We start from the raw sequence: 17,034 nt of genomic DNA on the forward strand, positions 1-17,034 counted from the left end.
TATGAAGCATGTATTCAACTACACTGTACTAGCACAGCAGCTGCCATAGGGGTCCATAAATGAATGGGCAAAGCTGCATTCCAATAAAACTTTACAAAAAAATTTACAAAAACAGATTTGGCTTGAGGTCTTAGTTTGCCAAGTCTGGCCTTAGACCAAAGGGGAGATTCTCACTACAATGAAGAGAAACGACAAGTTAATTTGCTCTCTATAGAACAGCAGGTTCATATTCCAACATGTTTAAAAGTGGTTGAAGATATTTCTAATAAAGTGATGATATTTCTAGATCAGGTCAGATTACGTAAATTCAAGTCTGTAATATTTTTCTGTTGCAGAACATAATGCCCTGGCCTAAAGGGCAAATCCAGGAACAATTACAACAGATTGAAGTTACTCACTTTTTAAAGAGCCACAGGAGTTTTTGCCTGACTTTTGGTTGTTTTATTTTCTGTCCTGCAGGTCTGTTCCTTATCCTCGGTTTGATACTCTACCCTGCTGGCTGGGGGTGCCAGAAGGCTGTTGACTACTGTGGACACTACGCATCTGCCTACAAGCCTGGAGACTGCTCCTTGGGCTGGGCCTTTTATACTGCCATCGGGGGCACAGTGCTCACTTTCATCTGCGCCGTCTTCTCCGCACAAGCAGAAATTGCAACCTCCAGTGACAAAGTACAGGAAGAAATTGAAGAGGGAAAAAACCTTATCTGCCTCCTTTAGTTTGGAAGAAAAAAATTTATGCCGTTTTCTTCCTTGTGTAATCCTGTGAAACAATCCATCTCTCATTTCGTTGTTCAAGTCAAGCGGAGCTAGCCTTCATCTACCAAAGCTACATTCCTTTACCAGAACCCGTGAGAGGCAACATCCAGCTAAGCAGTTACTGAACAGGAGGGCTTCAGTGCATAGTTTAAGGGACCGGAGATGAAAATAGTATATAGACCTGACCCGTACTTGACAACTTTGTCAGACGCCATCTTCCCCAGGGCTCCTGAAGGATGAAGATCTAAATCCTTAAGGCAGTAGTTTCTCCCATAACAGAAGAGACTGTTAGACAGATTTGCAAGCTGTTTTGAGACATGTTTCTGCCACAAGATTGCCTGCCTGTGGGCATCCCTGCCTCAGACAGAGGTTTGAGGTTGGTTTTCCTCTAATTCTTTCAACTTGTCTCAATTGAAGACTAACATGAAGACGACAAACTTTACTGGGGGTAAGATATGTGCTAAATAGTATAGCAAGACACTGTTCCTTATTTAGCTGACCAAAAGGGTCAGCAGGTACAGTGTGAATCCTGTTGTGGAATGGATTCTAGGCTGAATTCCAGGTTAGGTGGATCAACTGAATTGTCACTCTAAGAATTCAGAAATTTGAGTTAAGATCCTGTGCAGTCATATGGAGGATTAAGTAAAAAAAATCCTACTAATGAAATGAAGACAAATTAATTCCTCTTCCCAGCAACCAGGCTTGTGCCAGCAAATGGTTCTGTCTCCTCATCCACTACAGGTCACATGTGTTTCTCCCAAAATTGAGCTTTGATGTCAAAAGGAATGCTCACTCTTTTTTCATTCCAGAGACAGGTCTCCAAGCTAGCTACAGCTCATTCATATGTTCACTGGGAAGATTTGCCAAAATTTCAGCACTTGTGGGGAGACCTTTTCTGATTGTTTAATAACTATGCTGCAGTTAACCACATTTACTTTTCCCACTGTTTAGTAACTATCCTGCAGTTAATCACATTTCTAACCCCAGCAACAGCAGAATGGCATTCTTTACAGAAAAAGAGAGCTAGGCAGGGAAGTTTTTCTAGTTACTGGTGTCGATTCTGAAAGGAGACAGAAATAACATTAAGTAGCAGCAATTGAAATGTTGAAAATAGTCTGCCTTCCCAAGAAAACATGGAGTAGAGCATTAATGCTAAATTAGGAGCTAGACAAAAACTCAGAGCATCAACCTGTTTCTGTTTACAGAAAGAATTGAACACCACCACTATGTAAAAGGATTCAGGAGCTTTTAATCTAGTTTCCATGAGTTACCAATATAATTGATTCAGGGAGAAAGATGGTATTAGCCACCTCAAATTTACTGCAGAATGATTAAAGTAGGCAGAAGCAACCTAGTCTGGCACTACTGTGAACTTAAGAATTGCAGAATGATTTAGAAACATTCCTCAGCGAGTTAAGCAAATGGAGTGGACCTGCCATATTTCTGGAAGGATAAAAATATAGGTCTCGATGGGCTTATGAACTTGCTCACTTGAGGGCTTTCTTTTCAAAGTTTAGCAAATTACTAAGCACCTTCAAGGTTATATGGAAAATATTCTGTGCTAAGTGCTACCGGATATAGAACCTGACTCAGATTTTACAACTTTGCCCCAAGTGAGTAATCTTAACGTGGGCTAAGTCTAGAACCATGAAGAACCAATAACTGCTATATGTATATGGAATGGAACAACTAAGTATAATTCCATTCTCACTTCAGGCCTATAGCATCATATCACACACACGAGAGCTAAGTAAGAGCTGGGGGTGGGATGTGGGTGGAACCAGATCTTAAGGAATTTACATTCTTGGAGCGAAGTTTGGTGTAAGCAAACTGTAAACCCTATGACTGTTTTTTAAAGAGAAGGGATTAAATAGGTACCCTCATAGTAGTCTACAGTAAAGGCTTAGGAAACATTAACTATGTCTTTAATAGCACATGGAAATAGGCTATGGGAACCACTGGTCAGTCACCCACTCCTCATACAGCATTATAATGTTCTAACTGACAAACCTAGAAAACCCTCTGAACATGTCCATCATCTTTACTGCCTAACTGTTCTTTGGCTATGGCAGTGGTAACCAGAGATTAATCTGTTAATAGTCACTAGTGAAAATGTGACCTCACTTGACAATGTTTATCTCATTAGTTTACTATAGAATACCAAAAATCGCACACACACAAAAACCCAAACCACTGAAAAGTACTTAAATACTGACTTAGTAAGCAGAGGAGATGGGTTTCTCTGACAGAAGATAAAAAGGTAATGTGGGGCCTTTTAAACTTTCACTCCAGTAGCCAAGCTTTGGTGGGGAGGAATGGAATAATGGGACACTACACCTCTTTGCAACAAAACATCTAAAATCATACTATAGACCAGAACTCTTTTTGCACAGCTATTTAACAACCACTTAATATGAGGAATGTGCTACAAAGAAATGTGTAAAACAATCAGACTTACTGTTGACTTACACCTAATTTTCTAATAACTTTCTATCCATCACAATCACCTCATTCTAAAAATCTAATGTACTGGACCATTACTGCTACCAGAAGTCTTATTTATTTTGCCTGCATTTGTGCTTAAAGGCTTCTCAATGATCTCCAAAGGGGCAGAAATACTTGCTTTGGATTCTGTGGATTCTTTAAACCTGTGTGCTAATTCAACGTTACATTAATTGTGTAAGGATTCTTGTATAGTTTTCAGACATCTGTGGTGTGAAGATCTTTGTTAAACATGTATTCTGTAAAGTGCCATAGTCTTTTTCTTATGTGTAGCATATTTAAAAAATATATATTATCCATGCACAAGTTTGTGTGTAAGATGTGCAATAACAAAGGTGTATGTTTTGTTTTTTGGAAACTGGATAGGAGTCAGAACAGAGCTGTTCCTGTTTTGGCAAAGGAGCGTTACACATTTTTGCCTTCATGGCCTAGTCATTAATGCATAATAATTTTAATGCTACACAAATCTTATGTGAAGAAAAGACTGGCATGAAATAATTTCTTCCTGGGTCTAATTAATCACTAGATTTATGTGAATGTCAAGCCAGCAAGTCAGACCCAGTTAATGCTAGTCTTTCATGTGAAATGTGAAGCTGCCACGTTGCCTTTTCTGTTAGTGTGATAACTAGTAGTTGGTACATAATCACTAAGGAGCTATTTCTTGACATGCTCTTAAACCATGTTAATGCTAGACCACTATTTTAGGACTAATCTCACACCCTTTTTAGCCATAAAAGTCTGGCTTAGAACAGACCTGTGCGTGCAATAATGTGGCTCTTTGGAAATCCCTGGCTTGCGTTTGTATTTGGGTGGCAATGGTTCCCAAGGGCCAAAGGAGTTAAAGGCACAACCGTTCTTCTGAGACTGTGGTGAAGCTCCTTCCAAGGCTGGGGGTAATTAGGTGCTTGAGAAGAACTCTGCACCATTTGAAATTCAACAGCCACTTGAGCCAATTATAAAACTGTATTTACAGCTGATGGACTCAATTTGAGCTTTCAAATATGTGGTTATCCTATTGTAAACTAAAACATTGTCTAGCATTGATTAGGTTCCTGTGCATATATGTATGTTCACAATCTGCTCCCCACTCCTCCCCAGATCTGAATTAAATCAGATTTTGCAAACTCAGCCTGATTCTGTATAATTTTATCATGAACCTAACAGTCAAATGTAATTTCGCCAACTTATGTATAAATTTGATCATAGAAAAAAATATTTAAATGATTCCATTTAGTAGTGACATGTATATCCCTACCCTAGCATAGCTTTAATCTCAAGGTAAATACTTCCTTGGAGAAGAGTCAACATAATTATGAGCACGGGAAAAAGCTTCTGAGTACTATACTATACTAATAGCATTTTAAAGTAAAGCTATGAAGTATGTAAAAAGACTTTACAAACCTAAAGTAAAAAAGAAAAAATGATCATCTATTATAGTGATTAAAACAAAAAAGGTAACTGAAGGACATATTTTCTTCTTCCTACAAAAATACCAAAATTAAAACCTAGTGAGTGGCTTCACACCTACAGTTCCTGGAGGTAATATTGGCCATAACACTTACCCATCTACAATAGATAGAAGTCTAATATGACACTACTCTTTTAGTAAATTCTTATTTTAATTTGCCATATCCCACACTTACTATCTGACAGAATAAATAAAAGTGGCTATTTCTCTAATCTAGGGCCTGTGACAGTACATTTATGCTTTGGCTTCTAAACACAACTGACACCTGTTAGATTTCTAGCAAGTGAAATTAGAGGTCAAAAGTATCCAAATCACTAAAGAAAGGTTTTCCAAACACATGATACCAAGCAAAACTGAAATTTCTAGTTACTTTTAAAATTATACATCTTTTTCAGAAATTAATGTAAAAGACAAAGGAGCCTGGATTTCAGCAGAGACTGGGGAACCCACACATGTGCTTCCTATTTTATCCTTAGTTTTTACCTAGCGATTTTTTTACTTGATCAACTTTTCACGACTGAACTTCTTGGAACACCTTGTATTCAACTTATTCCCACCTCTGCTTAAACTCTTTGCTCAAGATAAAACAACTTAATCCACTAATGGAATCCACTAATTCAATACTTCTCCAACTCTCAAACACTAAAGGATAAGAACATCAAAAGTAACTTTTAGTCTATTCAAAACAGCAAGAACCAGTAATGGTCTTAATTTCAGTGGTCCCCATCAGCAGCTTAGAGAATTGGCTGGCACCATCCCACTGCTGTCTCTACTACTATCTTCCTGTTACAGCTTCCTCACCCTGAAGCATTCTGCAAGATTAGCAGCGAGCTGCTAATTTACCTTAGGAATTCAGGATATAAGGATATAAATTCACAAAGAAGTAAGAGGAGGTAATAAAACCAAAACCACAACCACATGGGAGGTTCCCGGTCTACCAAGATGGCTGTGTAAGATGCTTCAGGGTGCCGTTCTCAGAACAACTAGCAAAAAATAGGACATCTGTAATAAAACTCTAGGAAACAGTAAAAGGGGTCCTGTAACTGGGCAAGTGCCAAATCAAGAAAATTGGGTTTTGAAAATGGAAAACCTCAGGGTACCCTTGCTGGCCTTGTACCCATCCCTCCCCAGTGTGGTGTGTGGAGCCACCCTGTGCTCCTACTGTGGGTCCCTGGCCAGGTTCCAGTGGAAGCAGAGAAACCACTGGCATATACTGACTGTATGTCAGTACCAATTTATAAGGTGCAGCCTGAAAGAACATGGAAACTAGTCTTGGGCTTGCCCTCCCAGATATTTTGGGCAGGTAGAAACAGCCTATGAACTACTAAAGCAGGGGAAAAAAACAAGTCCAAACATCTGGGCAAAGGATTTCCTTCTTTAAGTTATACAATAGAGTACCCTGAAGGGGAAGAAACTATTTCATAAGAATAGAGGGAACATTTGAATTCTAGTAAATAGGTGTATTAGTTAGGGTTCTCTAGAGAAACAGAATCAACAGGGAACACTTGCAAATATAAAATTTATGAAAGTGTCTCACGTGACCGTAGGAACGCAGAGTCCAAAATCCACAGGGCAGGCTGTGAAGCCGATGACTGGGATGGCCTGGATGAACTCCATAGGAGAGGCTCACCAGCAAAAGCAGGAATGGAACCTGTCTCCTCTGAGTCCTCCTAAAAGGCTTCCCATGATTGCATTTAGCATCACTAATTGCAGAAGACACTCCCCTTTGGCTGATTACAAATGGAATCAGCTGTGGATGTAGCTGATGTGATCATGACCTAATCCTATGAAATGTCCTCATTGCAACAGGCAGGCCAGTGCTTGCCCAATCAGATGAACAGGTACCACAACTTGGCCAAGTTGACGCCTGTCCCTAACCATGACAATAGGTAAATTCCTAAGGCCATGAGCAAGCACAAGCCTGGGACAAGAGATAGGCTCAGAAAAGGAGAGAACCCTGCACGTCACATTTGCTTTGGGCTGATTTCATTGCTAGGAGGGCCAAACTATGTAGGAGAGCACTAGCTAACGTATAGCCATTCTGCAAAGGCTGTGAAATATATCTGAACACAGGTTTTTTGCATTGGTTTATATGGAAATCTCTGTCCTGACAAGCTGGTTAAAAATTCAGTTCCAGAGTTAAAACTTTAAAATATTAAAATTCACAGTGTACAAAAGATTGCAAGGCAAAGAAACTGGAAATGATGATCCAAATGAACAAGATAAAAATCTAGAAACAATTAACAAAGAAGACCAGACTTTGAACATACTGGACAAAGGTTTTAAAAAACAAAACCAAACAAAACCTCAAATGCTCAAGCAGATAAATGAAAACAGAAAAATAACTAAAGGATATTGGTAAAGCAATGAATGAATATAGGAATCTCAAAAAAGAAAAAAAAATGTTAAAGAAAAAAATTTTCACAAGGAACCAAATAGAAAATTTGGTTGAAGTTGAAAACTGAAATGAAAGATTCCCTAGAGGGTTTCAACAGCAGATTGGAGTTGATAGAAGAAAGAATCTATGAACTCGAAAAGAAGAAAATTGAAATGATTCAAGATGAGGAGCAGAAAGAAAAAAGGAATTTTTTTTTTTTTTAAAAAAGGAACACAGCCTAAGATACCTGTGGGACACCACTAAGTGTACCAATATACACATTACAGGAGTCCCACAGGAGAAGAGAAAGAGGCAAAGGGGATATCTAAAGAAATAATGGCAGAAAACTTCCAAAATTTAATGAAAGCCATGAACAGACACATTCAGGAAACCCCGAGTCCCAAGCAAGATAAACTCAAAGAGAACCAGACCCTGACACACTGCAGTTAAACTGCGAATGGTAAGGACAAGGAGAGCATTCTAAACGTTGCGAGAGAAAAGTTACATGTTAGGTACAAGGGAGTCAGAATAATATTAACTCCAGATTTCTCATAAGAAATCAGGGAGATGAAACTCTGAGTAAATATGCGACATCTGAGACTTAGAGCACTGAAGCTATGAAAGTCAGCATTACCCCATTCAGCAACTGTTAAAAAGCCGAAAAAACGATCATACTTTCTCTAGAGATATAAATGAAGCTGACCTGGATAGGACTATCAGAATACTGGGTAAAGGATGATATGGCCCATATTTACAAACTTCAACCTCTGTGAGATCAAAGGGAGAGATGTTTATTTGGTTTAAAATTTACATTTTGAGTAGCACATTCATTACCTAATTTAACTTGTATGGTTAGTTTACTTGACCATAATTACATGGAATCTTGAATAGGACGTGCGATCTAGTTGCTTCGTCCAGGTTAGTGTGATGCCCTGACATATCCCAGAGTAATTTGGGCAGAGAATAAAAAAAAAGTTTGCAAAGTCCCCTTGGGGGACTGGGGAGAAAGGAGGAAGTATTTAACTTCCCTATCTGGGGAATTCCTGATAGTCTTGCAAGCAGTAGGGACAATCAATTCAATAGGCTGAACCCTCAATCTTGGGGCTCATTCCTATGATGCTTATTCCTGAAAAAAAGCAGCTAAGCATACTGATAATTATGCCTAAGAGTCACCCCAGAGAACATTTTTTGTTGCTCAGATGGGGGGCTCTCTCTCTACACCAACTTGGCAAGTCAACTCACTGCCCTCCCCCTGCATGGGATATGATTCCCAGGGGTGTAAATCTCCCTTGCAATGTGGGACATGACTCCCAGGGATGAGCCAGGACCTGGTATCATGGGATTGAGAAAGCCTTCTTGACCATAAGAGGCAAGAGAAAAATAAGACAAAGTTTCAGTGCTGAGAGATTTCAGAGTCAAGGTTATTGCAGGTTATTCTTAGGCATTATATAGATACCCCTTTACAGTTTATGGTGTACTGGAGTGGCTAGAGGGAAGTACCTGAAACTGCTGAACTGTGTTCCAGTAGCCTTGATTCTTGAAGAAGACTGTATAACTATATAGCTTTTAGAATGTGACTGTGTGATTGTGAAAACTTTTTGTCTGTTGATCCTTTTATCCAAGGTATGGACAGATGAATGAAAAAATAAATAAATAATAGGGAGAGACAAAGTGTAAAAACTGGGAAGACTGAAATTTTGTGGGTCAGTGACAGGAAGGGTTAAGGGATGGGATGAAGGAGTTTTTTTTTCCTTTTTATATCTTTTTTAGAGTGATGCAAATGCTCAATGATCATGGTGAAGAATACACAACTACGCGATACTGTGAGCCAGTGATGGTATAATATGGTTGGACTGCGTATGGGTGGATATTTCTCAATATCATTTTTAAAATAATAATAAGAAAGAAAGAAAGAAAAAAAAAAAACAGGGAGAAAGTAGGCAGTGGGCTGGGATAGTTAAAGTATGAAAGAAAACAATAACCAAGCAAGAATCTTATATCCAGAGACAATGTCTTTCAAGAATGAGGGAGAGAATAAGACATTCCCAGAATATCAAAACTGAAGGACATCATCACAACTACATCTGCCCTACACAAAACAATAAAGAGAGCTCTTCAGACTGAAAGGAAAGGACACTGGTCAGTGTATCAAAGGCATAAAGAAATAAAGGCCTCTGGTAAAGGTAATCATATAAGTAACTATAAATACTGTTGTATTTTCTGGTATATAACTCCACTTTTCACTTCCTATAGTGTCTAAAATGTGGATGCATAAAAATATTAAATTTATGATTCTGTACATACAGTATATAAATATATAATTTATAACAACTGCTACAAAAAGCTGGGGGTGGAGGAGTACAGGAACAGTGTATGTGGGTGCTACTGAAATTAAGTTGGTATCAATCAAACATGATTTTTAGACTTGGGATGCTAAATTTAAGCTCCATGTTTAACCACAAAGAAAATATATGAAAAATACGTACAGAAATAAATGGAAATGTACTCAAAATGGTAAAATACAAAAAAATCCAAGTAAACATGAAATAGGCATTAACGGAATAACTGAGGTTCAAAAAAGCTATGTCATACAAAGGCCAAATAGCAAAATGACAGAATAAAATCCTGCATTATCAGTAGTTACTTTAAATAGTTAAACTCTTCAGTCAACAGGCAGAGATTAGCATACTGGATAAAAAAAACATGACCCAACTATATGCCGTTTGTTCACGAGAATTCACTTTAAATTCAAGGACATAAGTAGGTTGAAAGTGAAAGATGGGGGAAAAATTCATTGCAAGTAGTAACCAAAAGAGAGTTAGGGTAGCTATGATAATATCAGATACAACAGACTTTAAGTGAAAAACTGTGTAAGAGTCAAGGGAGGCCGCTATACACTGATAAAGAAGTCAACTCAACAAGAAGATATAATAATTATAACTACTCCTAACAGCAGAGTCCCTAAATATATAAAGCAAATACTGGAAGTTTTAATGGAAGAAACAGATGATTCTACCTACATAGGAGAATGGACAGAAGGTCTAGATGGAAGGACAGTAAGGAAAGAGAAAACTGGAATACCATAAACCACAGATCTGGCAGACCTACGTAGACTGCTTCCAGCAGCAGCAGAATACACATTCTTTTCTAGTGCACGTGGATCATTCTCCAGGATAGGCCATATGGTAGATAACAAAACTAGTTTCAGTATATATAAAAATAGTGAAACCATACAATGTAACTTGTCTAACCAGTGAAATGAAGCTGGAAATCAGTAACAGGGAGAAACAGATGATTCACAATTGTATGGTAGTTAAGCAACACACTCTAAAAGAGGTCAAACCAAGATTCACAAGGGAAATTAGGAAATACCTTGAGGCTAATGAAAATGAAAACAACAGGCCAAAAGTTATGTAAAGGAGCAGAGGTAGTGCTGGGAGGGAAATTTTGAGCTCTAATTGCTTGAATAAAAAAGAAGAAAAATCTCAAATCAGAGACCTAATCTCACAATTGAGGTACTAGGAAAAGACAAACTAAACCCAAAGCTGGCAGAAAGAAGGAAATAAAGATGAGAGAGAGATAAATGAAATAACAGAGAAAAAAAAAAAAGAGACCCTAGACCAGATAACTCTTGAACCCCAGAGGGGCCAGCCTCTCCAGAACATCAATGGTTGCATCCCCTTATCCCATATTATCAACAGTCCCTTTCAACTTAAAAAAGTTAGAATAGCATAGCCCAAATACTCCTAAAGAGTGGGAGATCATTATACTGATATTTTTTAGTCTCCAGTACCTTAGCGCAACTAGAAATAAAACTCTAAAATTGTGGAACTGTAACCCATACCAAACTCTGAAATCTGTTCTACAAGTAGTTGTTGTGATGTACTTTGAAATGTATTGCTTTTATTTATATATGTTATTTAAAGAGAAGGAGGATATAACAGAGAAGATAGGATTTAACAAATGAGTATGACTGCTGAATCATTATATTGATATTTCTGTTGGTCTCCAGTGTCCAGAGCAGGTAGAAGAAAAAATGAAAAATTGTGGAACGGTGACCATACCAAACTTTAAAATCTGTTCTGTAACTACTTTAAAATGTACTTGGAAGTTTATTGTTTTGTATATATATTTCACAATTTTTAAAAAATTTATTTTAAAAAAAAGTGCAACAGGGAGGCATCTGAACAACTACAAGGTGATCTGACAGTCAAAGCAGTGGCTAGAGTTATAGAGGCAAAGATTCTGAGGCCTCTCAGTTTAGTTTCATCTTTGGCAAGAAAAATGCAAGCTGGGCACCACGGTATTTCATTTGTTGGTTGACTGAGAAACTTTGTGAAAAGTTTGGACCCTGCCATATGTACGATATCTAACTTTCAACAGCAGCCCAACCAGTGACACCAGACTGAGTACCTCTTATTCTTTCTGTAGGAACCATATTTCCTTCTCTCTTTACTTAACTCCCATGTTTCATTTACTAAAATCCTTCTGATAATACCAACTGATGCTGAGGGGACTGAAAGGCTTGCCTACCAGGGCAGAAGGCAAGCTGGTGGGTAATAGGCCCATTAAACTTGTAAAACTTTGGTCCCTGTCTACTACTCAAAGTTCACTGTGTACCGTTATTCTTTCTATGTGCTCCAGGCAAACTGGGACCCTCTTTCTATTTCTTCAATCTGTACATTCTTTTCTGCCTCAGACATTTGTTTATGCTATTTCTTCTGTTTAAAATGCTCTTCCCCAAAACTTGGTTGATTCCTTCTTGTCCTGTACTCATCTTAAATTTGACACCATATAGACATATCCCAACCACCCTATCTAAACAGATTTCCCTACCAACACTGTCACCCCCAACCAGTTAAGTTCCATCTTAATATCTTATTATTCTTAGTAATGATCAAAATGGCAATTACGTAATCACTTTTATATTTATGTTTTTCTTACCTGTCTCCCAAAACCTCTGTGCCTGTCCCCAAATAAATACTCAAGTATTTGATGGAAAATAATAATAGAATCAACAAAACAAAACATTGGATCTTAGAAAAGATCATTAAATAAACAAAACTTGAGCCACACTGACAAAGAAAAAGGATGCAAATTACTGAAATCAGACGTTAAGGAGGATACATTACTACTGACTACCACACAACAATACCACAGAAAAAAAAGTATTATAAGAGAATTCTATGAACTCTCTGCCAACAAATTAGATAATCCAGCTAAAAGAGACAAATTCCTAAAAGCACACAAATTACGTACACCAACTTAAGAAGAAAAAGAAGCTCTGACCAGACCAATAACAAGTTAAATCATTGAATCAGTAATCAAACCACTCCCCACCCCCCCCACCCCCCAAAAAAGTGAAGCCCAGGGCCAGATGGCTTCAAGTTAAACCTTACCAAACACCGGGGAGAAGTTTAACACCAATCCTGCCCAAACTCTTCCAAAAAATTTAAGAGGAGGGAACATTTCCTAACTCATTCTATGACACCAACATCACAATACCTAAACCACATACACGTATTACAAGAAAAGATAATCACAGACCAATATTCCTTTATGAATACAGATGTAAAAATCCTCAACAAAATACTAGCAAACTGAATCTAACAGTACATTAAAATAATAATAAACCATGATCAAGTGGGGTGCATCCCAGGAACACAAGAGTGGTTCAACATAAGAAAATCAATTAATATACCACATTAACACAACTAATGAAAAAATCACATCATCATCTAAATTGATGCAGAAAATGCATTCAGCAAAATCTAGCACTCCTTTTTGATAAAAGCACTTAGAAAACTCAGACTAGAAAGAAACTGTTTAACATGATAAAGGGCTTTAATATGAAAAACCCACAGCTAATGTCATACTCAATAATGAGCTTAGATGTCATCAACATGGTGACATAAGCAGCTACTGAAAACCTCTCCCCAGAGATTCAGCAAAAAACGAAAAAAAAAGGCCAATTTCACTTGTACAGAACTCTGACAGAAGGTATAGATTGGAGAAGGATACCACAAATGCTGAATCAGGTAGGAAACTTCTATCCCAGATCTGCCAGTCCTCTCCCCTCCCCCTCATTCGGTCCCATACAGCTCAGGCAGGGCTCAGAGGCAGCAGCTGGGATCCCTCCCATTTCCCACCAGAGACAGAGTCTACAGAATCTCTCACAGCAGTGAGACAGATCCCCACCTGTATCCAGATACAGAGGCCCAAGCCCACAGGTACCAATGGCAGGACTTAAGCCATGGGGGAGAGCAATACAAAGGGGCAAAAAGGAGTAGTCTCCAAAATGTAGGCTTATGGAGGGATTGGCAGCATTTTTCCCAAAAGCAGCAAGTCGCCAGGTAGGCCCTGTCTATATCAATCGTTTGGGGACTTGGGGGACACAGAAGGACATTTCAAGGCCTCGGTCAGTAAGGGGCAAAGAGTTTAAGCAAACAGACACAGACTGTATTTCCACTCATGGGTCCTGGCGACTCTCTCCCACCCTTGAGGACAAAAGCAGTGGGCAGCCTGATCCTTGCCTGGGGGATGGCTGCAGACTAGGGCAGCTGGGAGAATCCTCTGCTGCAAGTAAAACAGGGGACACAACCCCACATTGAGCCAGGTTTGGGCTGACTAAGTGAGGGCACAGGAATCCTACAATTTCAGATCTACCGAATCAGACATTGTAAGGTTCCAGGAGGTAAACAGCTTCTGAGGTCAATTAAGTCAATGAACAGGAACATCTGCTTGGAAGACTGGTGCAAGTAAAAACTGCAGGGCTTTTCAAAGCCTCTCCATACCCTATCCCAGGTCCAATGGAGCTGCTCTACGCCCTTTGCATGGGTACCTGGCCCTGAATTGAAAGAGAAATACCGATGACCCAACTAGCAAAGCAAGGCCTAATACAAATCCAGGCAACAATTAATTCCTAGACAAGAGAGAGAAGCCAACCTTCAGAATAGACCCAACAAGATAATCAAATGACCATATAACAGCAAAACATTATGAGGCATATTAAACTAAAGACATGCCCAGTCAAAGGAAAAAAATCAAAAAGTTGGAGGAGACACAGAATCTGGAACAACTAATAAAAGATGTGCAAACAAATCTCCTAAATCAATTCAAAGAAATGAAGGAAAAAAGTATATAAAGAGAAAAAGGATATTAAGAAGACACTAGAAGAACATAAAGAAGAATTTGAAAGAATACACAGAAAAATAGCATACATTATGGAAATAAGTCACTAGATGAAATTTAAAATATTACTAGAGAGACACAACAGCAGATCTGAAGAAGTAGAAGAAAGAATCAGCGAGCTAAAAAACAGATCAACTGAATTCAAACAGACAAAAGAAAAAAGTGGAAACATTTGAGCAGGGTCTCAGGGAATTGATTGTGACAACACAAAATGCATCACGGGTGTCCAAGAAGGGGAAGGGAAGGGAAAAGGGCCAGGAACAATAATCGAATAAATAATGGCAGAAAATATCCCAATCCTTACACAAGTCATAAATATGCAAAGCCAAGAACCCCAAACAGAACACATTCAAACAGACCCACTCCAAGACATAGTAATCATGATGTCAAATGCCAAAAAGAAGGGTGTAGAAAGCAGCAACAGAAAAGCAATTCACTATATACAAGGAAAGCCAAGTAAGACTAAGTGCTGATTTCTCATCAGACACCATGGAGGCAAGAAGGCAGTGGTATGATATATTTAAGATACTGAAGAAAAACTGCCAGTGAAGAATTCTCTATCCAGCAAAGCTTTCCTTCAAAAATGAAGGAGAGTTAAAATATTCACAGATAAGCAGAAAAGAGAGAGAAAGAGAGGTCTGGAGGAGGGTAGAGAATGGAAGAGTATTAGTTTGGGTAACTTAAAGGATAAAAAGGGAGAGAAAGAGGGAAAACAGACTTAACAAAAAACATGATAAAATGGTTGAATTAAGAACTGCCTTTACAATAATAACTATGAATGTTAATGGATTAAACTCCCCAGTCAAAAGACACAGATTAATAGAATGGATTTACAAATATAATCCAGGGTGGGCCATGGTGGCTCAGCAGGCAGAGTTCTCGCCTGCCATGCCAGCGACCTGGGTTCGATTCCCAGTGCCTACCTGTGCAAAAAAAAAAATATATATATATATAAAATCCATGTATATGCTGTTGCAAGAGACTTATCTTAGATCCAAAGATACAAATAAGTTGAAAGTGAAAGGATGGAAAAAGATACCCTATGCAAGTAGTAACTAAAAAAAAAAAAAAAGAGAGCCAGGGTGGCTACACTAATATCAGACAAAAGAGACTTTAAATGCAAAAATGTTATAAGAGATAAAAGAAGGACTTTATATACTAGGAGCAATTCACCAAGAAGAAATAATAATCATAACTATGATTATGGCCCAAAGTTCATGAGGCAAACACTAGCAAAACTAAAGGGAGTAATAGTTTACTCTACCATAATAGTGGGATATTTTAATATACTTGATGATGAAAAACTAAAGCTTTCCTTCTAAGATCAGGAACAAGACAACAATGCCCACTGTTAGTACTCTGAGTCAACACTATAGTAGGAGTTCTAGCCAAAGCAATTTGGCAAGAAAAAGAAATAAAAGGTATCCAACCTAGAAAGGAAGAAGTAAAACTTTCCCTATTTGTGGATAACATGATCCTACATAGAGAAAATCTGGAGAAATCTACAACAGAGCTACAAAGAGCTAATGAACAAGTTCAGCAGTGGTATGGTGTGCTGGTTTGAATGGATTTATACACCCTAGAAAAGCCATGTTTTAATTCTAATTAATCTTATGGGAGCAACGGTTTCTTCTAATCCCTATTCAGTAATATAGATTGGAAACTTGATTGGTTAACTCCATGGAAATGTAACTCAATCAATTGTGGGTATGAAATTCTATTAGATAGAGATGTGTCTCCACCCAGTCTAAGTGGGTCTTGATTAGTTTACTGGAAGTATTTTGGAAAAGGCTGGGGAAGTCTTCAGAATGCCACAGAACCACAAAGCAGCAAGTCCATCAGCCAGCGACTTCTGGCTGATGGGGATAAAGAAGGAAAACACCTCCCGGGACCTTCATGAAGTGAGAGACCTGGAGAGAAAGCCAGCAGATGCTGCTTTGCTCACCCTGTGCCCTTTCAGCTGAGAGAAAAATGCTGAATGTCATTGGCCTTCTAGAACCAAGGTATTTTTCCCTGGATACCTTAGATTGGACATTCCTATAGACTTAGTTTAATTGGGACATTTTCTGACTTTAGAACTGTAAACTAGCAACTTATTAAATTCCTCCTTTTAAAAGCCATTCTGTTTCTGGTATATTGCATTCAGGCAGCTAGCAAACTAGAACAGATGGTAATCAACTTGCAAAAATCCGTGGCGTTACAAGTACATGGAATCTTGAATAGGGTGTGAGATTTTGTTGGTTTGTCCAGGTCAGTAGGATACCCCGATAAATTCCAAAGTAATGTGGGCAGTGAATAAAGAAGTATTTGCAAAATCCTCTTGGGGGAATGGAGAGAAAGGGGGAAATATTCAACTTCCCCATTTGGAGAATTTCTGATATTCTCACAAGCAGTGGGGACAATCAAATCAATAGGCCGAGCCCTCAATCTTGAGGTTTACCCCTATGAAACTTATTCCTGCAAAGGATAGGTTAAGCCTACTTAAAATTAGGCCTAAGAGTTACCCCAGAGGACCTCTTTTGTTGCTCAGATGTGGCCATTCTCTCTGAGCTGACCTGGCAGGTGAACTCACTACCCTCTCTCCTACGTGGGTCATGACTTCCAGGGGTGTAAATCTCCCTAGCAATGTGGGACAGAAATTCCAAGATGAGGCTGGACCTGGCATCAAGGGACTGACCAAAAGGGGCAAGAGAGAAATGAGACAAAATAAAGTTTCAGTGGCTGAGAGATTTCAAACAGAG

The 17,034-nt window shown here is 38.6% G+C and overlaps 1 protein-coding gene across 5 annotated transcripts in view; it reads left to right on the forward strand.

The window, feature by feature from the left end:
* The window catches only part of LHFPL2 (LHFPL tetraspan subfamily member 2), a 184,270-nt gene extending 181,399 nt beyond the window's left edge, over positions 1 to 2,871 (forward strand). For all 5 annotated transcript variants that reach the window (XM_077139347.1, XM_077139348.1, XM_077139346.1 and 2 more), the window contains one exon: positions 460 to 2,871. In XM_077139347.1, coding sequence (XP_076995462.1) covers positions 460 to 716 — 257 coding nt within the window. In that variant the 3' untranslated portion in view covers positions 717 to 2,871. The remainder of the gene's footprint in view (positions 1 to 459) is intronic.
* The last annotated feature ends 14,163 nt before the right edge of the window (positions 2,872 to 17,034 follow it).

The sequence above is a fragment of the Tamandua tetradactyla genome, chromosome 21 (assembly GCF_023851605.1).
Source record: "Tamandua tetradactyla isolate mTamTet1 chromosome 21, mTamTet1.pri, whole genome shotgun sequence".
In the NCBI taxonomy this organism is placed as follows: domain Eukaryota; kingdom Metazoa; phylum Chordata; class Mammalia; order Pilosa; family Myrmecophagidae; genus Tamandua; species Tamandua tetradactyla.